Below are 27,733 nucleotides of genomic sequence, written 5' to 3' on the forward strand. Positions count from 1 at the left end.
AGAGAACATACACAAATGACTAAGAATGTGTATAAAGGAATGCTGGAAGGGGGCAACAAGCCTACAAAAGTGGTGGTGAGAAGAAAAAATATCTGAGAGAAATATAAGCAGCTCTCTAGCTGATACAATTCACCATAGGATACTTAAGGAAAAGTCAGAATAACCTCTGTGCTGTGACTATCTTCATGAGTACTTTGTGCATTCAAGACTGCTATTGTAAGTATTGAAAATAAGATCAGGAATGAAATGAATTAGCTTAACAAACCAAGTTGCCAAAGCAAATTATTAAGTAATTTGAAGCACCAAAAAGATAAGAACAAACAAATAACTTCTGTTTATCAGGAACACTGTATCGAATGCTCTAATAGAATAAATGACTGTAACTTATCCTCCAGCAGCAGAGTTTGTATCTTAACAGGACTCTTTTGTCCCTACTATATTAATAGCATACTAATTTCATACCGCCCAGTTTCTTCATCCAACTACTGCGTGGAGCCAGATCAGTTACCTACAGAAGTTTTAAGAAGTCAGCAATAACCTCTTTATGATCAGAACTTTCTGTTGATGCTACAGATAAACGTGTTTCAAATTAATCTTAGAAGATCCTGCTTTTGTTTGCCTACTTGATTGGCACTGTATCGCCTTTACTCAGAGTTCAGAATCATCTCATTCATTAGTCTGCCTGAGATCAGTGCTCAGCTGTCAGGCCCACAATTATGTTTGTCATGCCAAATGCTACTACAAGATTCAGATTTTTCTGATGCGTATTACTGACTGTACAGGGTACTCCTCGATGAGTTCTATATCCAGCTCATTTGCAGAATATGCACTGAGACATAAAAGATAGCAGAACAAGATGCAGCATATGGTAAAGTGTTAGTTGGCAAAATGTCATGCTAATTCAATCACTTTTTTTTCTTTTTCTTGCTGTTTTGAATTTTCATTTTTGGTTTGTGGTACAGGTATGTTCTGCTTCTGATACTGTGAAACTAGATAGGGAAATAAAAGGGAGCACTGCAGTCCAAGACCTATAACCAAGGGCTTGAAGTAGTTTTTCTTGAGTCATCCTCTGAGCCTGAATGTCATGGAGAGAATTTGGGAAAATGATAACAGTACCAACACATTCAGTCATCAAGATCTGGATTTCTTCTAATTCTGTGCAGCACTGGTTAAACAGCTTTTACTTTTGTGCCATTTCTCTTCTGATTCTATTTCCCTGGAAAATTGAGATTAAGTTGTTTTCATTTCTTAAGGAAATGATGCTAATAAAGCTTCCTTATTTGTCTGTTTGTATGTGTTTTCATAACTTTTCAGCCTATCGGCCTGATTTGCTCTCCCCTTTCCTTGCCTGCAAATCTCAGTCTCAAAGTCCTACAGCTTCCATGAAAATTGGCAGCTGAAGAAAGGAGAACAAGCCATGACTTGGTGCTGCTGGAGAAAGGTTGGCCATTTATAGCCAAAGGAAAAAAAAACCTGAGGTTAAGCAGCAAGTGCACAGCAGCAAACTGTTAAGCACAGTTACGGATAAGCAACTGGTGATTGTATGAAAATTATTGAAGAGATAAGGAAATGGGAGGAAGGAGGATGTGAGAAGGGAACGTTACTGTCATAAAGGGACACAAGACGCAGCAAATCAGGATTTCTTAGTCCCACAGATCAGGGTTTGTGTAATCCCCTGGAACTGCTGTACATTAACGAGATGGCAGAGGAGCCAGCTCCATTTGGGGACGTGAGAGCAGGGCTTCAGGAAACACCCGCTGCGCCTCAGGCAAGTGCCCAGCCTTTGGTTCCTCCAACTTAATTATCACTCCATCTCTTAATAAAATCTCCCTCAGCGAAGTAAAACACGAAGCTTTCTACAGAGAGCTGCAACTCAGGCGAGCTTCACAACCGTGTACGTGACTGCAGCGAGCGGACAGAAAGCACGCGCTTTGCCCGCAGGCGAACCCTCGGGCGTGGGCTGCCTCGGGCGGGCCCCGCGGGACAGCGGGCTGGGCGGGGAGAGGGGGCGGCCGTACTGCGCCGGGCGCCAATGGCGGCGGCTGAGGGCGATGCTCCCCCTGGCGGCGGCGCCCCCCCCCCCCCCCCCCCCCCCCCCCCCCCTACGGCGGCGGTCGGCGTGTGGGGCCGGGCCGCCCTGAACCCGGAAGCGTGCGGCGGTTGGTGTCGGTGCGCGGCGAGCGGGGCTGGGCGCAGGATGCGAGACGCTGCCGCCCTGCCCCCTGTGAGCTCGCAGCCAGCGCCCGAGGAGGAGGAGCGGGAGCAGCGGCCGCACTCGTAGGAGCCGCCGCTGCGATAGAGCATGAGCGGGGCCGCGGAGAAGCAGTCCCCCGGCGCGGGGACTCCCGCCGCGGCGGAGAAAGCGGCGGCCGGGGGGGAAGCGGGGCCGGAGCCGCCGCCGCCCTCGATGCTGAGCGTGGATGTGACGGGCTTGGTGTCGCAGTTCGCCAGGAGCTTCGTGCTGATCTTCCCCGTGTACGTGCTGGGCTACCTGGGGCTGAGCTTCAGCTGGGTGCTCATCGCCCTGTGCGGGCTCTTCTGGATCCGGCGGCACCGCGGCGGTAAGACCTCCCGCCTGGGCCGGGCGCTCGCCTTCCTGGAGGACGAGGAGGAGGCGGTGCGGCTCAGCGTCTCCTCCGCCGATCTGCCTGCGTGGGTGAGTGCGGGAGCGCGCGGCCGACGCTCTGCGGCGCTTCCGACGCCGCTCCGAGCCCGGCGGGCCGGGGCCGAGGCCCCTCCTGCGGGCAGCGACTGGCCGCGGGCCGGGAGGGAAGAGGTGCGGGAATACCGTCCCCGGGGAGCACGTCCTGCGTGGGGATACGTTGGGCGAGCCCGGGGAGCATCCCTCCGCCCCGGCATCGCGGCCCCGCTGCCGTTAGCCCGAGCCCGGTAGTAGCGGAGGCGGCCGCGCGCAGGGCTTCCCCGGCAGCGCTGAACTTCTCAGGGATCGGCGCGTATTTCCCCCCCTAGGTGTTTTCTGAAAAAGTTGAGCTCGGAGGTGACGGAATCGGTGTCCGAACTGTTTTGCGTCTTTCAGTGACGCGTTACTTAACGGGAAGGGGAGGTGGTGCTGCGGGTGGGTTCAGGGCTCTGCTGTGGGGTGCGCGGGTGGCCTGATTTGTGCTGCTCTGCGGTTGGCTGTGAAGGGCTTCCTTGGAAAGTGAAAGCCACCTTTGAGGTTTGGAGCTTTCTAATCAATCTTTGGAGCTCCCATTTTTTAAACTGAGTTTGTAGCTGAAACGGCACCGAAGCTGAATACCCTTTCTTTCTAATTCTTACTTCGGAGTGTTAATGCTTTTCTTTAAACACAACATACAGCCAGCTGCCCAGCAGTGTTCCTCCCAGTCTGTTCTGCTATAATAACCTGCTGTGCGGGGCTTACAGCTCTCTGTCTCCACACCAGCAGCAGCCTCGAGGGCTCCTGCTAACTCTTTCTACATGGTTTTGCTTCTGGCTGCTCCCCACTCCTCTCTGACAGCTGTCTTTGCTGGGTGCAGTGACCCCACACAAGGCAGGGCTGCAGTAAGTGTCCCAGCTGCTGCTTTCACGTGATCAAATTTACACCTGATGTGGCCCATCCTGGCTCCAAGAAGGACGGTATGGGAGTTTGAGCATGCAGAGCACTTGCAGCATATAGGTGTGAAGTAGGAGGCTTTTTGCTTCTGTTTTCTTGTGTCTTTTACCTAAGTTCTAGGGAAAGGTGGTAGTAAAGTGGGGGCTCTCTTCAAAAGAGATGAAATGGGTTTATTGTGTGGAGCTGAGATGCAAGTCTTAAATTAGAAATCATAGAGCTAATGTAAGAGCTGTTGGCTTTTTTTCTTTTCATAATTTGTTACTTTTGATAAAATGGCAATTAATTCTTTGTCTGAATAACTAAAAATTTAGAAAGGGGCTTCTTCCGACATATGCTGTGGGAAGAAATTCAGAGAGAAGGATGAGTGCTGGCTGCAAACAGCTGTAAATCATAGTATTGTGAGAGAGCAGCTGATCAATAGGCAGGGCTTCCCCAGGGTGTGACTTTCTGATATGGCAGGGCTTCCCCAGAGTGTGACTTAGTGATATGTCAGTTGGCAGATGTATCATAGATCACCTTTTCTTCTTTTTTTTCCCTTGAATCACATTCTCAGATTTTGAAGACCTTGTTGGTTGTTTTTTTTTTTTTGTTTCCTTCTGCTAACTGTATGCTGTTTTCTGTAAGTATCCTGTGTCCAAATAAATGTAGCTTTCGGGCTATGTACAATTTGGAAAGTAATGCAGTTTTGAAGACCACCCAAAACAAAAGTTATCCTTGATGTCTGCTGTCATAATTGTTAAGCTCTGAGTGAGTCTTTTTGCTGTCTGTGTAACCTGCCTTGGACAGCATCTGTTTGTTTTCCTGAAGACTCATGAGTTTCAGTTGTATCTCAAGTAATTGAGATACTAGGTATGTATGCAGTCTGACATCTCCTTACTATCACATCATATCACAGGAGACAGGTGATGGTGCTCTGCCCTGCCAGCCCTTCCCATCCCTTGCTGATGGAGACCATGTCCAACTCCTCCTGCAGACAGTGGAACAGCAGTTTAAGGTCACCTGGGTGCTTCCATGAAAGTGCTGCTGAGATCTCAGGTGGGAAGCTGAGCTCAGAAGCCTTGAGCACTGGTTCTGCAGCTCCCTGCTTATCCTGCAGGCTGTCGTCTGAGTGTCATGCAGGCTCTGGGACAGAGTACTCCAACTAATTGTCTGCCCTCACCAAGTGCTTGATGGTGTTTATCTTTCCCCCACGTGGGGACTAACTTGGTTTGTTCTGCATCCGCCACGCCACACAGTCATAATAAAGCTGTTGGAGACAAGGATCAAGTAGGCAACGTTATCCTGACTGCCCGCAGCCTGGACAGATCAGGGTGATGATTGCCCTGGGCTGGGGAATAGACGCTGAAAACTGATGCCAGCAGTCCCCACACCACAGCTCAAGCAGGATGAGATGATCTAGTACTAGATCTATTGGCTGGCAGCCCTGATTGTGGCAGGGGAGTTGGAACTTCACGATCTTTGTGGTCCCTTCCAACTCAAACCATTCTATGATTTGAAGACTGGCTCAACATTCCAGGTCTCCAAGACATGTTCAGCTGGAGTCCAGGTGCATGACCAAGCTAGACAATCATCTCTCACTGATGTCACATTCCCTTGGTCAGGGACCTCACAGTCAGTTTCTGGATCCTGTCACCTTCCACCACTCAGTCATTTTCCTTCGTAATAGTGATAGATCTGGGAAAATAAAAATTGCACATTTACCTCTTCACAATAATTAATCTTTTGTGTACTATTTACACTTTCTGAAACTCACAGTGACATTTTATTGTGTGATCTGGTTGGGATACAGTAGGGATTGTTGGCAATCTGTATGTTAGGGTTGCTTTTTCTCCTGAGTGCTGCTATCACTGCAGGTTGTTTCCTCCCTTTTCTAGTGGAGGACAAAAAGAATAGCTCCAAGTTCAGATACTTGCCTATGTGCCAGTGCCAGGTATGCTAGGAATATGTTGCCTAGATAACTATGAAGTTATTTATATTTAATCTCATGTTAGAATAATATATATGTATATACTTCCTCCCCCCTCCCCCTCCCCCCCCCCCAACCCTACCATGAGCTTGTCAAATACTTTAACTATGTGGTCAGAGCAGTGAAGATTTCAGTAATAACTGATCTATACTGATAATTCAGTATGTTGGTGAAAGAAGGAACGTTAGAGCTGTAACTGCAGAGTCATATCCTGTACTGAGTTACATCTGCAGAGTACAGAGGATAGAGGAGGTGATGCTCTTATGTGTGTTTGGTGTAGTGACTGACTTCTGAATGCTGTAGAATTGAACTTGTAGACTGGATCTTAGGCTGATAGTTTAGGACAGGAATTTCCAAAGACTCTACTGATGTAATTATTTACTCAGTAAACCTGATAAACAAATGGATTTCTTCAGTGCCATGTTTGTTTATGTTTTTCAATATAACAAGTTGATATTATCTAACAGTTAGTAGAGACTTCTGGAATTACTTCAAATGTATTCTTCAAATGTACTGTTTGTTTGAATAACTGAGGAAGCTGTGTCTATTTTATCTTCATTCAAGTATGCCAGTGCTGTTTTTTTTGCCTGAGTAGTTTTGGAAGACAGGGGTGTGGGACTGACTTTTGCTATATTTGAATAGGCAGAAGTCATAAAGATGTTGGCACTGAAGTGCAAAGTTTTACAGAAGGGATGAGGGGAACCATGAGTAACTGTCCACCTTTTCTGCCTCTTCGACAAGCTTCTTCTGGCTTTAGATTACTGCTGCTTGAGGTTGTTGACACATCACAGAATGTAGTTGGATACGCATTCCATTTTTTATCTTTGCATAAGGGCCTGTTGGTAAATAGGAAGATTATACAAATGTTTTCATACTAGCTAATAGTAATGAAAGCCTGCCATAGAAGTTTTGAGTATTCAAAGCAATTCTGTAGCATCCAGAGAAACTGGATTTTAAAATAACAGAACAAATAGAATGTTGTTTCTAGTAAAATAAACATCTTTGAATTAAGCTGCAATATAAATCAAATTATCTCCCATTTTTTCCGGCCATCGCTAATAATTGCACAGAAGTTTTTTAATTGCTCAAGTTGCCTTTGGCATAAATTCTTTTGAACTTTGCAGCAATTTCTTGTTGACAGTATGTCTGTGCTGTGATGTGGGTTTCTGGAAGCTGCTTTTCAAACCTGTTATAAAATGAAGTTGTTAAATAGCTTTCAGAGAATACAGGGGATAGTTTGGTAGAGCTTTATACAGTATATCAGGTTTTGAAAGCAGCAATTAATGATTATAAACTAACTTAGGTCATTGGATTGGTGTGGTTCATCATATAGATACAAAAATCTCTTATTTCTGTTACTGTTCCATCTTTTACGGATTCCATTGTATTAGATGCTGGCAATGTGGATAGCTGTTCTGAACGTTTTTAGCCTGCTACTACTCCTTCCTAAGGAGCTCTGGAGCTGCTAGGGGACAGCTTCTGAGTTTGATGTAAGCTTGGCAAGCAGAACTTGAAATATATGTGGAGCTACATTTCCACGTTCAGGGAAAATGCTGCACTTCTTCAAAGAAAAATTAAATCCTTGTCTTAGTCTGTGAATGCGTAATGAAAAGAAAGGATATAGAAAGATGGATTGTTGAACTGGTAGCAGTGGTTGATTCTTTCCCCGTTGGACTGAAACGAGTCCAGATTAAACTCACTTCGTTAAAGTGTTCCATTACAGAGGTGTATTTCAAGAATCAGAATTGTAGAATCATAAGATAGTTTTATGTTGAATGAAAAAGTGGAAAGGGACCTTAAAATCATCTAGTTCCAGCCCCCTGCCATGGACAGGAGTCTTTCCACCAGATCAGTTTGCCCTGAGTCCGTTACAGACTATGGCATGTGTTCAGTAGGTTCCCTGGTCTGGCTAAATCCATTCCATTCACTTCAGCTTCGGATACTTCTCTTGATGTGTCTCTTACTCCTTAGCACATTCCTTTATTTCACCGGAGCTCATGTAGCCTCTCTTGAATCTCATTGATAAGGTGTTTCAGGGTGGAGAAAAGGTGCTCCTTGGCCTCTTTGCAGTTATTTGATTCCCATCTTCAACTCAGTTCTAATTTTTATTCCTATGTAGTTCCTGCCAACCTTCGTGTACCAGTTGTCACTGGACTTGTGGAGTTTTATTTTCTTTGCAGTTTAAATGCTGCAGCCTTTTTTCAGTTTTGCTCTGTTCCCTCTATGTGCTTCCTGTGATACTGTTAAAAGAAGAACAGTGGGAGTTTTCAAGATTCTTCCCATTAACCATTCCTTATTCATGAGAATGTATATAAACAGCATCCATAAGTTTTATATGTAAGCCCAGTGCTGCTTTTCTCTGTGCTCAAATAAGCTTATTCCAGAGAGACTCAGGGAGTTCAGCAGTTAAATCAAAGCGAATGATTCTGCAGTTTCAAAATGAAGTAAAAGCACACTCCTGACAAAAAGCATGTCCTGCACACAGTTGCATTTTCCCACTGCCTTCTCATGCCTGCATTAGAATTTACTTGGCCAACTAAGGACTGTTTTTTGCCAGGTTGAGCATTCAGCTGGATTGTTTCCTAGAGTTAGTTTACTGTGCTGCCTACAAAAAGGAGGATGTGGAAGCCTATGGTCAGGTTTGAAGTGAAATGGAGCAATAGAGTGCATGAAGAGGGCTCTCTTAGAAGCAAGTGACAAATTACACTGTTGAGAAGTTTTTGTGGATATGCACTTGGAAAATTTATAATGTCAAGTTGCACATCCAGGTTCTTTGATAACATTTAAACATACATACTTATCAAATATATCAACTCTGGACACTTCAAGTCAACTTCAGAGTCAGCCCTGTTTTTTGAGGGTGGTTGGATCAGATGAGCACCAGAGGTTCCTTCCAGCATAAATTATTCTATGATAGGTTTTGTTAGCTTTCGGTCTTCAGCTGCGTGAAATAGCAGTGTTTGTGTTGTGGTTTAACCCAGCAGGTATCTTAGCACCACACAGTCATTTGCTCATTCCCCTCCACTCCCCAGTAGGCTGGAAGGGAGAATTGAAAAAAAAACAAGGAACTCATGGGTTGAGATAAAACTTTACTAAGAGAAAAGAAAAAATTAATAGATATGACTATATATATATATATATTTGCATATGTAGATGAGTGTATTTAACAAGTGATGGACAAAGAATTGCTCACCACCAACTGATGCCCAGCTAGCCTCCCCCCCGAGTGGAAGAGATGAACTCCCACCCCCTTCAGAACTCCTTCCACGTGGAATCTTACAGCACAGAATATCCCTTGGCCAGTTTAAGTCAGTTGTCCTAATTCTGCTCCCTCCCAGCTCCTTCTCTGAGAAACTAGAATGGCCTTGGCTTTGTACAGCACTGCTTGGCAGCAGCTGTAAACATCAGTGTGTTATCAGCATTGTTTTTCACCTGGAACAACAACATTCCAAGTGCTCAGAAGAAAACAATTCCAGCCCAGACAAAACTAGGACAGATTGGTTACCTGTTAAGTGTACCAGCAAAAAGGAGGAGATGGAGGCTCTTCAGAGAGGCGTTCTGTTTGGGAAGTAGTAGAGCTTCATGAGTTGTTGAGATGGCTGTCAGCTAAATAGCTAGTTTGAAAATTCTGTGCTGCAAATTGCTAAAACATACCGTTTTCCAGCGGATCTCCAGTTATATAAATAACCTTCCGAAGCAGAGCGTTCCTGGGTAATGAGTCAGTGCACTGAGTTTTGTCTGCTACGCCCTGATGTGACTGCAGAATTCTCAGCAGCAGTTGAATGCTGGAGATGGGGCTAACGGTTTTCAGCTGGAGCAGTCTGGAATGATGCCTCAGGAAGTCGCTACTAGAAATGTGGAGCTGGTTTTGCTTGGCTGAAAATAACTGCCATGTGACAAGGGAGCTCTACATTGTCATTTGGCTGTCCTTATCATATAGCAGCTGGGTCAGGTCTACATTGTAGTTCTAAAGCAAGCTCTGTCACCCAAGAGATTTGTACTTGTGTATAAGCTGCACACCTTTTTCCACGTGTTTGCTTGAATTGAGGTTGTCTAATTTTTTTGCATTCTTTTGGATAGGTACTGGCTCATGTGATTTACCCAAACTGAAATAGTTTCTTTGGGGAAGGATTGGAAGATGAACACCAAATAAGAAATTAAATGTATTTGCAATCCATTTTCATTGTGTTCCATCACTTTCTGCCCTTAAGGGAAGGTGGGAAGAAAACAGGGGCACTTGTGTAAAATAAATATAAAAATATAAATATAATATATTTTTAAAAAGCAGTGTCTTCTCAATTTAATTTAGTGAAGATCCCACAAGGCATGCTGAAGGGTTGAAGGTGGGATATAAACACCCAGGTGTTCTGCTTTGAATTAATCCTGCAGTTGCAGTCCACACCTCTGTTCTTAAAACCTGTGCTGTTCAGTTTGAAATAGCTTACAGAAAGAAATGAGTGTGAGAGGGACAGAGCCTCAAATTGAATCTGTCTGCTGAGGCAGGCCTTAGTTTGCTTCACGTGTAAGCACTGCTGTTGCTTCTTTGTAGTACTTGCTTCTTTGTGCCTTGTTTTGGATCTGCATTCCTTTACTGAAAAGATGTCCCTATCCTTTCTCAGATGTCCTTCTTCACACTGTATATTCTGTAAGCTGCTATCTTGGTTAGCTTCAGAATGCAGCAGTAAATTCTGCTTATAATTCTGTATTCAAAAACTTGACAAGCTTTCGTGGCATTCTTCTGTTGGGAGGAGAATTACGAGACTGTGCCTGGTGCCGCTCCCTGCGGCCTCACAGAACGAACCCGATTTGTTGGCAGTGAGCGAGTTTGATCTGAGTGTTTCCAAGCAGGCTGTTGTTACCGCAGTGATTGTATGACACTTCAAATGAAGAAACGTCTGTTCTTACTTGGTTTCCTTTCCCTCCTCCTCCAGTCTGTTGATTCATCTTGTTAATTAGAATGCTAAATTATCTTGTATATGTGCTAGGAAGTTGTCTTAGTCTAGTAGTGAGTTTTATGATGCTGACTAAATACATATTTTAAACGACTGTGTTCCTCAACCGATCACTTCCTCCTAAAATACTTGAACCAGAAAGAGAGCTCTTTTCCACCCACCCACTCTCTGCCAGTTACATGTCAAGTAGCAGTTAGGTGGGGAGGAGGGGGGAAGTTGGCATTTTTGTCACTTGGATTGTATGCAGTACAAGAAGATTTAAAAGTGATGGATTAGGTGATTGATTTGGTGACTGATAGGTTAAACTGTAGTCTTTGTCTCTGTTTGCTCATGATCATCTTCGCTTTATTTCAGTTTGTCTTTTAAGGAAAATATTTGGATTTTGGAATGTTTTTTTCCCTCTCTTTCCAGAGTGTTAGGTGCAGGTACTGTGTTGATGCGAATAAGTTCATAAGTTCATAAGTTCATAAGGTTGGAAAGGACCTATAAGATCATCTAGTCCAACCATCCTCCTATCACTATCTCTAAACAACTACTAAATTAAGTCCTTTAGCACCTCATCTAAACGCTTCTTGAACAGCGCTAGGGATGGTGCCTCACCCACCTCCCTAGGCAGGCCATTCCAGTGCCTGACCACTCTTTCAGAAAAGAAATGCTTCCTCAGGTCTAATCTAAATCTTCCAATGTGCATCAGTTATCCATCTCTTTTTGATAGCCTCAATTTTCTTACTCCTGTTTTGTTCACGTAAGTCTTTGATTGTGGTAATTAGTTATTTACAACATTTGTCTATGTGTAAAACTTCTTAAAAAGTTGCACATAGTAGCTTCTCGTGTCTTACCTAAATGGACATCACCAGTAACTTCTGCCAGGAGTTGTTCTTGCAGTTCCTTTGTGTTTTGATAATGTTGCAGTTGTAGTCTGTCCGGGGTGCCCCACCTTTTATGAGTACTCCAAAGGATGATTGTGAATAACAAAAGCATTACCGGTCTGTTCATTTTGGTACTTGGATGTGCTGAAGAAAACTCAGTGAGTTTTTCCTTTCTAGTTCATTAGAGCCGCCCACAGAACTGCAGACTTGATTTGGTTATCATGTAAAAATAAAAACCTTAATTTTACTGTATGAGAGATGAGGAGATACAGGAATGTTATTGTAAAACAGTAAATCGGGGCTCACACGTTTTCTATCTACCCGCTTCCTATGTCCTGAACATTGTGTTTTTCTGGCACTGTGATACTAGTGCACCATAACAGCATTGCTGACAAAGCTGTCCCTGTAAATACAAGTTTATATACTTGAAATTAGATGCCTTTGTGTTCGTTTTCACATTCTTCCTAGGTCTAGTTTGTGGACAAAATCTGCACAGTGTTACTCTGGGTGTTCAAACAGGACTGGGAAGGAGTTGTGGTGGGCAGTTCTTTTGGAGCTAGTGGACACGGAACCTACTGGGCAGCTCTTAAAGACATTCAAACATTTACTCAGGAAGTGGGTGGTAGGAAATCAGAGAATACTGTGTGTAAATTCTGGTGGAAGGCATCCAGTCTTTCATCTTTAAGTGAATCTGGTGTTTGGCATACGGAATATTTAACAGATAACTTCAGGTAAGAAGTGGAGATGTTTCTGCTTTACATGTAACTTGAAGGGATGGAAGTGAATGTAGCTTTTGCTCAGTTGCTTTAAAGCATTTATCCTAGACTTTAATAACATCAGTTCACTTCTCTGTCTTCATAATGCCAGCTGAAAAACTGTTGGATATTTTCAATTCAACTTTTTGAAAAGATGATAGAAATGGATCCACTTGACAGAACAAAATTATTAATCATTCCTAAAAGTAATGTATTTTAAGGTCTGCCAAATCACTTTGGAATTTCCTGTACTGTAAAGTTCTGATTTGTGCTTCCCATGTAACACGGGAGCTTCAAGATTAGATGTAACCTGTGAGAGCTGGTAAGGGCATTTATTTTCTCACCTGAGGCTTGCAGTGCTTAGGGAAATGACTTTTCTTTTTCTCAGTCATCTCGTGGGTTTTGTGTGTTCTGTTTTTTTCTTCCAGCAGTCAAAGCAATGAAATCCAGCTCTGCTTTTTATCACTGTGATTGATTACGTTGCATAGCACGTGGAAATAACGTTCCTATCTGTGGCACTGTGGTGAATGCGGTGTATAAGTAAAGCTGTTACACGGTGATCTCCCACTGAGTAGGAGAAATGGAAAAAAATGGAAGTAAAACCTAACAGATTCAGGACAGCTCAGATTAACGGTGACGCAGGATTTGAGATGTCACTGTTTAAACAGAAAGTAACACTATTGAGCTCCTAAGGACAGAAGTGAACATGGATAATGAAACATTGTGGTACGTATCTCAACGATGGTGTTATTTTATCCGCTATCATTTACAAGTCTTGATGAAAGACTTCTGCATAGGCAAACAAATCTTCAACTGTGCTGTGAAGATAGAAAATTTTCAACCCAGTTGAAACAAAAATTATTTGTAGCTAAATGTTAAGCTTACTATTTGATGCCCTGAGAATTTTCCAAATGCACTGATGAGACCTGGGGCTGTATTGTGGATGCAGCAAGTCGTTCTGGGCAGTTAGAATGCTGCATTTTTATTTGGACCTCTCTATGCCTTTTACAATGGAAATAAATGTGCTATTTTTTTTAATTTATTTTAATTTAATTTATTTTAATTTATTTTAATTAATTTTAATTTTAATTTAATTTAATTTATTAATTTTTGCCAGAGACTAGTTGTATATGGAAAAGCCTTCCATCAAATTCTTCAAAGTACTTTTTTCAGCTGGAGTGATACAACTACAAATGAATTACTATTTATGCAGATCTCTGAGAAGAACTGTGGCATTTTACTCAGGAGATCTGATTCTATTCCAGCTGTCATCACTGCATCCTTCTAAAAAGGAGGGATATTGTTTGCAAGAAAGCTATTAAATGTGATTAAGATCTGCGTACAGACCAGAGATAGGCTGCTGAAAATATCTATTAATCATCCTGGGCTGGGATTCAGGTCTAAAACAACACAATCAACTAAAAGCTGTTGCCAATTAGCATGAATAATGACGTTTGCTGTAGCAGACGGAAATGTGGATTCATGCTGCTGAGTTTGGGCACCTCATTCTTGAGATGAAAGCCTCTCTCTGCCATTTGTCTTTAGTCAGTGGGAAGGAGTGAGGTGCATTGTTTGCAGGAAGACCCTTTTTCTCTTAACAATAAAAACCTGGAGTAATGAAGTCACAGCTTCACTGCTACTTTTTACATGCTTAAAATTAGCAAGGAACAATCTGGGCCACAGCTGTTGGATCTTTAATTAATTCATGTAGTAAATATTCTCTTGTAGAGCTAATAAAAATGAAAAAATGAGGAGCACTGTACAGCAGCATCTGTTGTAAAATCTACTGAGAGTTCAGGTGGTAACAGTGACTTTAAAGACATGTGAACGTCTGCACAAATGTAACTTCTGTCAAGAAAACTACAGATTAAGGATGATTCTGTCTTGGAGCAGTCCAATTAGTGCTGCAGTTATTCTGTCATTGTCATGTGCAAGGTTTCCTGATGCTGGATTGTAGGGAATGAGGAGGCTGATGCTTGTGAGTTCAGATTGTTGTCTTGAGTTTACAGAAATTTCTTTCCATTTGTAGAACTAATACTCAAGATTATTTTTAGGTGTGAGATATTTTGTTTCTGTCTGAAACGAGAGTTTACTTAACCTAAACTTGGACACAAGTCTGCATTCATTTGGGTTTTTCTTTGTGATCAGAAGTGTCCTCAGAAGTTTGTGTGACCTGGGACAAGTGTTTCCAGGTATATCTGCAGAGATCCTTTTTTTCTCTCTGTTAATGATAAAGCAGGTGAGGGTTGCACAGATTATTGCTGAACTTGCAAAAGATGCACATTTCATATTAGAGCAGAATCATCCTATTGATCACCAATATTTGAATCTTTAAACTGGAAACTCCCAAATTTGCTACTCAGAGCAATATATTTTTCCCCAACTTGGTTCTGTTGATTTATAAAGACTTGAGAGTCCAGTGACCAGTAACGTTGCTGTGTGCACAAGTCAGAGGATCAACGGGATGGTAAATCTCTAGGAATGTTTTGACTGTACAATTGCAGTGTGTGGTAGCATCTGGGAGAAAAGGTGCTGCACATCCAGTGATACCCACTTGTTTTCTTCAATCCCACATGAGGTGTTCTGACTTTGTTGTTGCTGAGTGTGGAGTAAATTACATTACAGACTCAGGAGTGCCTGCCCAGCACTGTTCATCTGTTCTTGGAGCATCGTAGACCCTGTAGTGCTTTGGATGGTATTTTGCTGTTGGGTTCATTTTGTGATTAAAATTATTTAAGATTTCAAGAAGCATTTCTCTCAATTTGTCACTTACAGAAAACTTTTTTTTTTAGTCCTACTTAACTCCCTTTGTAGTGTGTAAGTGCAGTTGTGATAAATTCTGTTTATTTCAAATTGTATTTAATATCAGTGTCAAAGTGTCAGTGCTTGGCTGTCGGTCTGCTTTTAGTTCTGTATGTGCCAGAGGTGCTATATCTGCACTCCATGGCAAAGTCACCCCATGCATTGCTCCCAGCTGCTGGAGGGCTCTTCCTAAGGCAGTTCCTGTGGTGTTTTCATGTTATGATTGGTGTAGTTGCAAGCAAGCTGGAACACAAAGCTGTCACAAGTCTCAGGTTTGCTGAATTCATAGCAGTTCATCAGTGTCTTTACCAAAACCAGGATTTTACCAGTTTTTCTAGTGGCAGAATAATAAAATACAGCATTTATGTATGAAAGCCCTGCTGCTTCTGAACTTTGTTACTGTGTTGGTAACTGAGGCTGACAGAAAGCATGGCTCTTACGGCAAACTGCAGCTTGCTGGGTGTTACTGTGCAGTTCAGTAGCATAAACGTGTGTGTTTTCAAGAGTAGATGCTGGTTTGTTTGTTTGTTTTTTGACGGTACCCCTTCCATCTGCAGGTCTAATTTAAGCACACTTGCTATACTTATAAAATGGCCTCTTAGGTAAGAGGTGTTAAGCTCAGTCATGGGGCAGTTATTCCAGTTGAAAGATAGGCTATTAAAACAGACCTGCAGTTTAGATGAGTAGAGGAACGGCAAGCTGTAGGCATGGACTGGAAACACATACTTTTAAGATCTCCTCAATATATAATGGAAGCACTTTTTTATTTCAAAACCAACGGATATGCCTGCAGTAAATACTGACACATAAGAATGAGGCTAACAGTTAATTTAGTCGGGTGGCAGGCTGAGTCTTGGTTCCACCTTGTAGCTCAAACATATGATGTGGCATACCTAAGTATAGAAACTTGGTCTAGCAGAGTGCTTCAGTCTTTCCTTAGCAACCCACGCTACCAAAAACACACCAGAGCTGTCCTGCCTGCTCTGTACTGAGTAATGGCTGCAAACTCCATGGTTTAAAGGTGGAGTTTATAAACAGAAATAGCATGATGATGCCTGCAGTTGCAGTGGATTAGAATTCAATGGCCAGTGTCTCCCAGTGATGCATTTCTTTGGTTTCCTTTTGTCAGCGTGATCCTGTTTGAGGGCTACAGTCAGCCTTTAGAGAAAATGCAAGTATGTTCAGGGAAGGATAACCTCATAGTACTTACTGTTCTCTTGTTCCTTAAGCCTCAGTTGTGGTTGCAGGGTAAGGCTGGGCCTTTGATCTCACCTAGTGCAAGACTTGGTAAGTGGTGCCAAAGAGGTGTGTGTTGCGTTCTGAGTATCTCCTGCCAACAACTAACTGCATGCTGTGTACTGTGCTGAAATACGGTCCCTTTGTGGGGGGAGAGGGCAGGCAGAATCCTTTCAGAGAGAGCAAATGGTAGAAACCTTGCTGCAAACCCGATCATTAAGAACACTGAGTTTTATATAAGAACCAGCCCAGAAATATAGAAATGACACTTGGTTTTGTGTGTCTGTTTTTTTCTGAAGAAGTCTGCTTGGACTTCCCAGTGCTCAGTATCTGTCGAGGCAAGCTTCTTGCACTTGGGGATGGAGTGCTAGTGTTACAGTGAGCGTGTTGTAACTGATCTGTAGAGTGGGTGGTGTCCTTCAGGGGAGGAAGGCAAGAAACAAATGTGGACAGTTTCAGAGAATTTTTGTGCCTATCTGGTGAGTGCTTGAATGGAAAAACAAGAGAGAGATGCTGTGTGCCACGTAATATTTTATGCTATCAGTTAACCAGAGCTTTTCTCCTCACCATTTGTCACCACTATTTGAACTGAGACCCAAAGAAAACATTGTGGTGGTGTTGTTTTTTTATGTTTGGTTTTTTTTCTTCGCATTTATTTTCTTGTAATCAGGATGTTCCACCTTCTGTCAGTTTCTCAGCATGGTTTTAGATTTGCAGAGATGGGTATATCACTGAGAACTGACAGGTTCAACAAAACTGCCACACACTGTATGTATCCTTTGTACTTCCTGAACTGTATGTAGTAAGCTTCTGGTTTTTCAGCTAGAAATGTTACAGACAGATTTTAAGATGTCAATTATGCCTAGGATGGTTTTGATTATATTTAAAAAATCATCTAATATGAAGAATAAAATCTGGCTAGATAGTACTGCATGCAGTACAGTATGTACAGATTTTATGCTTTTGCTTTGCTTAGAAGTTAGTCAGGCAAAGGAGTGTAAGAAATATATAATGACCGTGTTCTGAATACTTGTTTGGCCTGAATTTGCATTTAATGTTACTGGTTTTGGGGTGATAAAAATGCAAACCTATGTTTGAAAATATTAAAACAGCAAAAGGGAGAACTTCCATTCTTGTGTGACAAAATCTTTAACCTTTTAGTATAGATAGAAGCAGTATGAGTTGCTGGCAATTTGACGGAAAAGACAGCACTTCTTTTCATAGCTGCAGACAAGTAATAGAATGGTTTGGGTGGTAGGCAACCTTAAAGAGCATAGAATCATAGAATTGATTGAGTTGGATGGGACCTTCAAAGACCATCCAGTTCCAACCTCCCTGCCATGGGCATGGTTGCCACCCGCCACATGAGGCTGCCCAGGGCCCCATCCAACGTCGCCTTGAGTGACTCCAGGGGTGGGCTGTCAGGACATGAAAAAGTTGATGTTTATCTTGTGTATAAGCTTTTTTTAAATATTGAAGGGCCTCAATGAGATCTGTCTGGAACCTCTTCTCTTGGCCGACTAAGCCTAGCTTCTTTAATCTTTTTTCCTAGAGAAAAAAGCCCCGGATACAGTTGGCCTTCTGGGCTGCATGGGCACTCATCTGGCTTGTGTTGGGGTTCTCTTCAACCAGTACTCTCAAGTCTTTCTCCTCTGAGCTTGTCTCAATCCGTTCTCTGTTCAGCCTGTATTTGTGCTTGGGATTGCTCCAGCCAAAGTGTAGGATCTTGCACTTGGCCTTGTTGCTCATGACACCATCTCTCAAGCCTGTCCAGGTCCCTTGGGATGGCATCCCTTCCCTCCACCACGTCAACTGCAGCAGTTTGTTGTCACTGGCAGACTTTCTGAGAGTGCACTCAATCCTGATGTCCTTGCCACCAACAGAGATATTAAATGATACTGGTCCCTGTACTGACCCCTGAGGAACAATGCTTGTCACCTGTCTGCACCTGAACATTCAGCTGTGGACCACAACTTTTTGAGGCTTTTTTTTTTTGTCTCTTTGGAGATAAAGATGTCATATAGGACAGTGGCAAATGCACAAGTCCATTCAAAGACTGGTAAACTGTGCTGCCATGCTGGTTGTATAACCTAGTTTGAAAGCTTGTATTTAGCAATCCAGAGAGGACATTTTTCTTCTGTTGTTCATGAAGACAGCAAAACACTCTGGCATGCAGTAGGATCCTTGGGAGCATGCCTGGATTCTCAAGAGAATTGGTAAGGAATTTGTCATCTATGCTTAAAAATACAAATGATATTTTTAAGATGTAACTTTAAAAATAAAGTTATAAATTACTTATAAAACTTACTAACCTGAAAGCTAAAATTTCAAGGTAATTAAGGCTGCTAGGGAAATGAGAAAAATGAATGAAATTACTTTTGAGAATAACAAGAGAGATTAAGTAAGCAACATGTCAAGAAGTAATACTGTGCAGCATTTTTCAAGTGGCAAAATTCAGTACGAGTCCTTAGAGCTTTGGTTCATGCCATACCTTTCAGCAATCTGACCATTTAAAATCTGAGTCTGTGCTTTGAGTAGCAGTTGTGGGAATCTGGAGACACAGTAGTGTTGGCTATCATGTGATGTCTGACTTCGTGAATACTGGTTATATTCTTGATTGTTTTGGTCATGTGTCATACTGTTCAGTACTTTATTTATTGATTTATTTAACTCTACTTGTCCTGGCCTTCCATTGGACATGGGCACTTAAAATACAACTGCTGTTGCTGTGTGTACTATCTAAAGCTGAGACGGAGGGCACTATGCTGTCTTAACAGATAGTAACAAATTCTGGTCTTCTGAATAGTTAAGAGGTCATATCACTCTCTTGGGTACTAAGTGGTAAACCAAAGTGCTTATCGCTTCAGTTCAAGGAGTGCTCAACTTCGCTTCTGTTCCATTTGGCAATGTAGAAGAAAGATAAATCTGTTTCAGTTGAAGAATGCCTTGATTTTTGTTGGGGATCTTTCACTTTCCATTACCTTGAGGATTGCTTCCAGTGCGTCCTTACTCTGGGTGGCTTCTGAATAAGGGATATGAACTCAACCAGGTAGTCAAAAAGTTGGCTTTTGGTGGGCAGACCACCCAGGTACCTTGGTAGGTCTGTGAACGTAAGGAGATGGTTTTCATCCATGCATTGCTATTATTTCCAGTAATTTCATTAGTCCTTTTAAATTTAAACTCCCTCATATGAAATGTAAAAGAATTTTTATTTGTGAAGAGATTTTTAAAATACAAAGTCTAGTCATTAAGCTGAGAAGCATAACTTAATTTCCTCAGTCTATTTTTGTTGTGGTGATTTTTTTTACTTTTAGAGGAGGATAAAGGCAAAATGAACCTTTTTACTTGGCAAAGTTAATTTCTGATGACTGTATTTCTTGTTCTCATTTTGAGAACAGAAACCTGCATTAAACTCTGGAAAAAAAAAACAGAGGAGCAAAAAATGTCTTTATCTATATTAGAAGATCAGTCTTATGTCAGGGGTTCCATGCAAGGAAAGTGGAAATTATTAATGTTCTTGCAACTTAATACCACTCTATCCTAGTCCAATTTGATCATTGGAAATTTGGAATCCTTTTCCAAAAGGAAAATAGAAAATAAATTTGAACACAGCAATGGTGAAAAATACTACAGGATGCTCTTCAACTGCAGTTCAAATAAAGCAGGTTAGCTGCAGAGCTGGCTTCATACTGTAGCCTGAGTTATGGTAAATGGAACTAAGTTCATGCTTGAAGGTGCTTCAGAAATGAGGCTACACTCTATCACACTATGCCAGAGGACTGAAGGCTTTTAAAGGTGTCTGTTTAGAGAGACAGGCGTGCAACTTGTGGTGTGATAGACAGAGGGAAGCTGCGTGGTTCCACCAGCAGAAGTATGCTCTGTGTTTAAGGTAGATTTAGGGTCCAAATGTAACAGAAACTCATGCCAATATATTTCCAGATATTTGGAAGAAAAGTGTATGGCCAGAAGTGTTATGTCAAGGGGTGTTTGTTTGTGTGTTGTTCTTCACAGGTTTTAGCCGTGATGTTTCTGGAAGTGAGTGATGCTCAGTGGATTTCTGGGCTGACCAGCATTCCTGAGGTGCAGTTGCAGAGGCTGAGCATCAGGCTAGAACAAGCTTTTCCCAGCTCCCTTGCCTGCAGACTGCTGTTCTGTCCTTCTTCCAGAGCAGCTGCTTATAATGCTTATCCCAGAGGATTTTATAGCAAGCTGCTGCTAAAATAGGTTTCTGGATAACTTCGTATTGCAGTGTACTTGCACAGTCTCTCTTTGTACTCACATGCAAAAATAGCAGCACTTAAGCAAATTTTATGTAGGTTTTGTACTGATGAGTCAAATTGCTGAAAATTACCGCAGTTCTCAGCAAGCCTCTCTGCCTGTGTGAGTGAAGGATATGTAGTAGATAGTGAAGTGAAAGGTATATGCATGGAGAAAACTGAACTTGTGCCTTGTGCTGTCACAGCATCCTTCAGTTCGAATGGTAGGAGCTGCTCCTGGGCTGCTCTGTCAGTCACATCAGAGCAGTATTTTAGGGAGGATTTTCTTTATGTGACCTTTGCCTTGTTTTACAAGAAAATACCCTGTACACTGCTGCTTGTCGTTTTCATTGACTTCCAGATGTAATATTATAAAACTGTTAGGAAGTTCCCATTATGAAATACCAGGATATTTATCCTGTGTGAGTGTGAGGTGCTGTTCATTTCAGTTTTGAACTGCTTGGTATGACGTGAAGAAGAGAGGAATAGAAGTAACAGAGGGCTACAATGAAATAGAGCTTCCTCAACTATTTAGATAATCTCCTTTTTGATACTTGAGGTATATTCCTTTTTTTATGCTAGCTTTCATGTGTTAGTATTTAGACGCAGATATGCTGAAAAGCTGCTTGTTTCAGCCTTCCTACGAGGGCCAATCCACTCCGTGTTTAGTTGCTGAAGGAATTTCTGCTTTCACCTCGATGCCTGCCTTGACTCTGAGAGATAGCTCATGGGACAGAGGAATATGGCAGGCATCGTGCTGGGGAAGTGCTGAGCGGATGTCAGCAGTGCCTCGTGGCAGTTTGTGGGGTGTGGGACTGATAGCAGGGCTCACATGGGGCAGCGTGCACTGCAGGAACATTTGATGTGACACCAGCTACGTGTGCCTGATGCTGCTCTGTCCCATAGGTGCAGATCTGGCTCAAAGAGCATGGAATTCTTTTTTTTTTTAATGGTTTATTTTGTTTTCCGATGTGGTGTCCAAGCATTCAAATGCCTCACATTCCTGTTTATAAATAAATTTAATCTTTAACCTTGCTTGCCATTACAACTGCTTCTTCCATTTAGATAGTTTTCCATTTTTTCTGCTATTTCCACTTTACTTTTAGTTTCATATAGTGGTCAGAGAGCCATAGCAATTGCTTGTAAGGCCCTCCCTACCTTAATCTCTCTGTCTCATAGTGGGGGTGGTTTCTTCTCCCTTTGATTTTCAGATATTTGATTTTATTTATATATATTTGTTTGTGGCCAATTACTGTCAAACCCTGTGCTGCTTGTTTGATATAGCTTTTAGGTTCAGCTGTGGTTAGTCTTACTAATTTACATAGGTCTTTCTTATTACAGTCCTATAGAGTACCCTGTGGGCTGTAACAGCATATATAAGCAAAGATGATTTTCTATACTCGGACTCCTTCTGATCTTGTAGATGCTTTTGTATTTGAAGGCATTCCGTATCCAACACAGGCATATGATGCTCAGTCAGATTGTATCCGGTCCTTGCCTGATCTCATACTGACAACAGACTGCATTTGTAATACCAAATACAGATTTTGCACTGCTCAGGCTAATGATTTTAATATATTTAAGACTGCAAACACAGAGTCCATGTGAAAGTATGCTGAATGGAAGCAAATCAGATTGCTGGAAAGTAATGGGAACAGCAGTTGTTTGATAATTTAGGCAACAAGTGCCTGTGGTTAATTGCAATGTTTTTGAGGAACCATAATTATTACCTGTTTATTAACAGTTAACAAGCTCTGCATGATTTCCCTTCCAGCTCACTCTTCTTTTCATTTAGTGGCAATTTACTTAGGGACAATTACTTCTCATTGGAAAAGAGTGGCTGTGTTGAGCAGCAGCCTTTTCACGTTGGGTGGAGCAGAAGAAGACTCAGAGCTGACTCTGTGAGAATGAGGAAGTCCTCCAGCTGCTGCTGCCACCAGGCTCTGGAGTGAGAAGGAAATTGCTGCCTGGAATAGGCAGCATTAAACCATCAGCCCTGCTCAGTTCTGTCTCACCAAAAATGTCCCTTGGCCTGCCTGCCTCACTGACTGGGACACAAAAGTAAAGGGCTGCTAAATTGAGCTTGAATCCTGCTGTATTACTTTCTTAATGCTGGGATCTTTATGTTTTTTTTTTTTTCTAGTCATTTTGAGTTAAGATGGCAATAGATTTAGGCAAATTAATCTGACAGTTATAATTCAAGGGGTCACTTGTTTCATTTTTTTTTTTTTTTACACCATCTAGTTTCAGGCTAAGTTGAAATCACTATGTTGTACTTTTAGGTGGTTTACAGCACCTCTGTTACACTTGTACTCTGATTTTCCCTATGTAAGATGCTGTCCCTCCACTGGTCATATGTGGAAAGGTTGTAGACTGATTGTAATATCATTTTAGGTTTAGATGTTTCAGCTGGAAACACATGCTTTTAATACAGGGGGATTTTTTTTTTTTTTTGCAGTTTTAGCTTCCCAAAGCAAGCAGAAAGGATGGGTGTCTAATCTGAGAGACCTTTGTGAAATAATTAGGAAGCAATTCAGTTATAGTTAGTTATATTGAAATTACAGCGAGAATGTGGGTTATGTCGTGTGACTGTGTCATAAAACTTGCAGTGTCTAGTGAAGTTTCTTCAAGGTTTTCATTGGAGCAACAAATAATTAAGCAGTCCATGCAGATGGAAGGAACCAAACATACACTAAGTGCTGTGGCCTTAGGCAGGAGTCTTTTAAACAGAGCCAATATTACACATCATTTCTACTGTAGTCTAAAACGGAATTCTTCTTACCTGTAAGGAGATAGGAGGGACACAAAAGCATCAACATAGTGGGATATTGTGGTTAATTTTATTTATATATTTATTTAGAAAAATAGTTCAGAGTTGCTTTTATTGCTCCCTTTTCCTGTTATGGTAATACTCTTTTCCTGAAAAAGTGGTGGTCTTGTTGCAAAAAAAGTTTTAATCTCATGGAGTATTCTCATCAGGAGTACTTTCAGTGTATCCACTTCATTTGTTGTTTCTCCAGATGACAGCTGGGAGCTCTGTACTGTAGTGTAGTTGTGATCATACTCAGCCCAGGGCTGAGAGCGCAGGGTATGAACGTGACATACCTGACAGCATAGGGTACAACATACCTGACAGCGCAGGGTATGAACGTGGTAGAAATAGGAACTGAAGATGGGAGTTGTTCAGTGCTGAGCACTGGTACTTGTGTGAGGAGGCTGAATCATGTATTTTTAACATGTGGAAATGCATCCTTTGAGCACTTGCATTCTGAAATAGAACATTAAGTATTAAAGCATTATTGAAGCTAGTAATATAATATACTTTTGGTGTCGAATGCTAGTAGAGTATTTCTTGTAACAGTTCTCTCTGGTCATACTTTCCTTTGAACAATAACTAAGCAAAATGAAATGTTGCCATTAATATTGGGCTCTATAGCAGGCTAAAGATGTATGAAATTAGTAGACTGCCAAACATTTATGCCTTACTTCCAGTCAACCTGGTTGTGGAGACATCTAAAGGTTAAAGAAAACTCAACTTTTAATTCCAAGTTGATTGTATTAAAAATTACTGTCTTAAAGATGGGAAATTGAGATGACACATTCCGTACTATTTTGGGGATGGGAGTAAATACTGAATACAACCAACTTATTTTATTGGAATAAGTAGAAAAACAAGAACAGAAAGCAGGAATGGAAGATGTAATTTATTGCATAATTTCTAACCGTTTAACACATGCAACTGTAGAAGTAAGCTCTGTTTATATAATTACTCAAGATGGCTTAGAGAAGTTGGAAGCTAAGGAAGGAGTTGGGTCCTCTTCTGAAGAGAAAAGGAGGCTCAGGGGAAACTGAAGGGAGGTGTAGTGAGCTGGAGGGACATGATTTAGTGAGAACGGATGGTTGGACTGGATGATCTTGAAGGTCTTTTCCAACGTTGGTGGTTGCATGATTCTGTGATTCTAACCCAAACAGTAGCACAGCGGATGAGGCATACTGAAGGACTGATGTGTGAAAAATGAAGCCATGCCTTGTTAATGGGCTGACAAAGGCTGTACTGATCAAAAAAGAGTCAGTGATAATAAATTAGTGTATGTGGTTAGATATTACTGTGTATGGCCTTGTTGTTTCCCAGCTAGATACTAAGTAATTTGGTGCTTGGTGTGTTCAGGAGGGAGAAGCTGCCTCTGCTCCTCTATTCAAATGTACTGAGTGCAAATCAGAAGTAGTTACAGGCATTAGTCCAACACAGTGATTCAGAGGTGTTCGTGCTGCTGTAAATGCAAGAAAAAAAACCCACATATATATATATATATCTATCTTACGGCAGCTTAAAAACAGCCTATAAACACAGACTTCTGACATTCTGCTCACTAGGAATTCTTTAGGAAACTAATTCTGAAAAAAAAAATTACAAAACCACTCAATAATTACTAATTATACTTTTTATAATCACTAAATAATGATGTATCTCAAAAGCAAACAAACAAACAAAACAAGCTATTGAATGCTTTTTTTATAGTCAGAAGCAGATGATCCTGATCATCCTTGGGCCATTTGTAGTGGTTTTGCTGGATCAGTGAGACAGTTGTAAAAGGTGACAGTACTGCTGCACTTCATGGAGCAACCCTGCAGCACAGTAAAGTGTGCACAGCTGAGAGACACTCCGTACTGCTCTGAAGGTAGCTCAAGTATACTTGAGAATATGGTTATGCTGATTGTTAGTGAAAAAATATAATACAAATTAAACTCGAGAAGAGTCCTTAAAGGAGCTTTAAAATTCGAATTGTTGAAAATAGTGTTTAAGAATGTGCATCTCAACTGTTTGTATGTATTATATGTTATTTGAGAGAATAACTAGTCACCGTTGCTATTAAAAGCCTGTTATGCTATCTTTGTTCTGCTGTGAAGAGATTAAGTTTGCAGTTCAGTTGAGACATCAGTAGATGTCTGTAGAAAATCAGTAGATTTCTGTGGATTTTTAGTGTGTTCAGAAGCTCTTCATGTTTCAGAAGTGTGACCTGCATCCTGTTATTGAAGTTGGTCACAGCATGAGAAAAACAAACCTTTTTTCTGCTAAGGTACAGTTTTTTACCTGTCTCATCTGTGGGAGAGGCAAGATTACTAACCATGCTTTCCTTCTGTGCCTGGAAAACTGCATCTGTTTCTTGCTTTCCTGTTGTGATGGGTACTTTCCATCCACCTGTATACCATTGCTCCTCTGTCTCTCACTGACTTCTGCAGCTGGTTAGAAATAGGAATCAATAAAAATGTCTTTTGAAGGGCTGTTGGTAGAGCTTAAATCCATATATCTGAGATTCAGCTGTATGTGATGGCTATTTCTGACTGTAATTTATTGGTATTGCAAAAGACCTGGCACAAATGAGAGGAACAGTTGCCGTTGGAATTCTGGCAGTCGCGTTAAAAGCCTTTGAAACATGAGAGGTGAAGTTGGTTGACATCTTGCACTAGTTGTCAGCTATGCTTATTATTTCTCTTTAGCTTGTTTGTGGTTTTAAAGCAACAGTTAATTCCAGATGTCACTATAAAGTATATGCTTGGGCTTGTACCTTTGCAGTTTGGAAGTGAGTTCGTACTTATTTCCATGAATTCTGATGTTCTTATCAAGGACACTACATATTTAATGTGTTGCTCACTTGTACATAGTGCTTGTATGGAAATCACTGAGCTTACCTGCACTATAAATGGTTGGATGTGATTCATCGATACATGTTTTATATTATTTTTTCATTTTTTTTTAGGTCCATTTTCCAGATACGGAGAGAGCAGAATGGCTCAACAAGGTAAGGGCAGCAATTAGCACTGCTTCCCCAAAAATGGGAGGAGGAAGGGGAATTTGAGATCTAAAAGACAGTTGGAAGGACTCTGAGCATAGAATGGTTTCAGCCTTCTGTGCTCTTTCTACAAGATTCTGGTGGCTGATTCAGTCAGCCATGAGAAAGGATCGTGATGGATTCCATCTATTTTCATGAGGTTGAGGTTGCATGTGATTTTTGTAGAGTGACTTTAGGTGGCATTAGAATAATGACAGCTGTAATTGTGTGGAAGTCATAGAAGTTGTAAACACAGCTTTTTATGTTCTACTTTTCTGGGACGCTTTCCAGTTACTGTAAGTTCCTGACCTACAATCTAAAAATAAATCAATTTTGCAGTTCTGAGTTGTATGTGTAATAATAACATAAAATACTGATCTACGTGGCTTGGATTTATTTAAATGCATTTAATTCAAAGAGCAAAGAGGAATGTGAGTTAATAAGAAAACAGTAAATAAAGCATATGTGCTTTACATACATTTCATATGTGCCTAACATTCAGCGCATGCAGGCTGCATATGAATACGTGTGACAGAAGAAGAAATTTCTTAATATCATTTTATTTCCTTCTTGTATCTGTAATGAACTGCCTAGAAACTGGCATGTCTAAAACTTTGTACTGTATTTCTTAACATCTGCCTTCAAAAATATTTGCAATTATTTCTGAAGTTGTTTTATGTTAATTTCTTATTTTTTCTTCCTCTTTTTCTTAGACTGTAAAACAAATGTGGCCTTTTATTTGCCAATTTATTGAGAAGCTCTTTCGGGAGACAATAGAACCAGCAGTGAGAGGAGCAAACAACCACCTCAGTACCTTCAGTTTTACCAAGATTGATATTGGTCATCAGGTCAGTTTCTAGTCATGTTTGTTTTAGAGGCTCTACTTCAAGTACTGCTTTCATGTAGCCCGTTTAAATCTACACAGAAATAGTTTTTGGTGATGCTGGATGAGCCTGATTCTGATTTGTGGTGTGACATTAAAGTAAAAACACATGGCTTTTGTACCAGGCTTAAGGTTTCATGTTGTTGTGCTTTTTTTTCAGTTATTATCCTGCTGTCTGTAGTGTAGAAGTCTGCCTGAGAACAAGGAGAAGTCTCAGAGTGTAGCAGCATCTTGTTATGTGAAGAGCACATAGCAACGTGATCTTGATGCTGTTCATGTAATGCTTTAGATTAAATGAGCAGGGAACATTATCCTTTTCTTATCAGATGTTCCAAGTGCAATTATCTTGTTTGGTAACAGATGTACGTACAGCACGTAATGTATGGAGTCCAGTGATGAGGCTTCTGGCTCAGCTTTGCACAGGACTGCATGTTACAGTTTCAGGGAGCAGATAGGTGTGTGAGCCTGCTGTTCAGTCCCATGAAGAAAGGATCATGGTGTTTAACTCTCATGTGCCTGCAGGAGCACCTGTCTGACCAATCCAAGCTAAGAATAAGTTCAGGTTACATGCAATAAGTTGGGCAGTACTTATCCTTACCCACATCCACC

At 41.4% G+C, this 27,733-nt stretch overlaps 1 protein-coding gene across 3 annotated transcripts in view; it reads left to right on the forward strand.

Annotated features, from left to right (window-relative positions):
• The first annotated feature begins 2,164 nt into the window (after positions 1-2,164).
• Positions 2,165-27,733, forward strand: part of ESYT2 (extended synaptotagmin 2) — a 67,060-nt gene continuing 41,491 nt past the window's right edge. For all 3 annotated transcript variants that reach the window (XM_065731531.1, XM_065731532.1, XM_065731533.1), the window contains exons 1-3: positions 2,165-2,656; positions 26,170-26,211; positions 26,955-27,089. In XM_065731531.1, the coding sequence (XP_065587603.1) occupies positions 2,303-2,656; positions 26,170-26,211; positions 26,955-27,089 (531 nt within the window). In that variant the 5' untranslated portion in view covers positions 2,165-2,302. The remainder of the gene's footprint in view (positions 2,657-26,169; positions 26,212-26,954; positions 27,090-27,733) is intronic.

This window comes from Cyrtonyx montezumae, unplaced genomic scaffold, assembly GCF_038088225.1.
Source record: "Cyrtonyx montezumae isolate F1298 unplaced genomic scaffold, pur_monq_1.0 scaffold_14, whole genome shotgun sequence".
NCBI classification, from domain to species: Eukaryota; Metazoa; Chordata; class Aves; order Galliformes; family Odontophoridae; genus Cyrtonyx; species Cyrtonyx montezumae.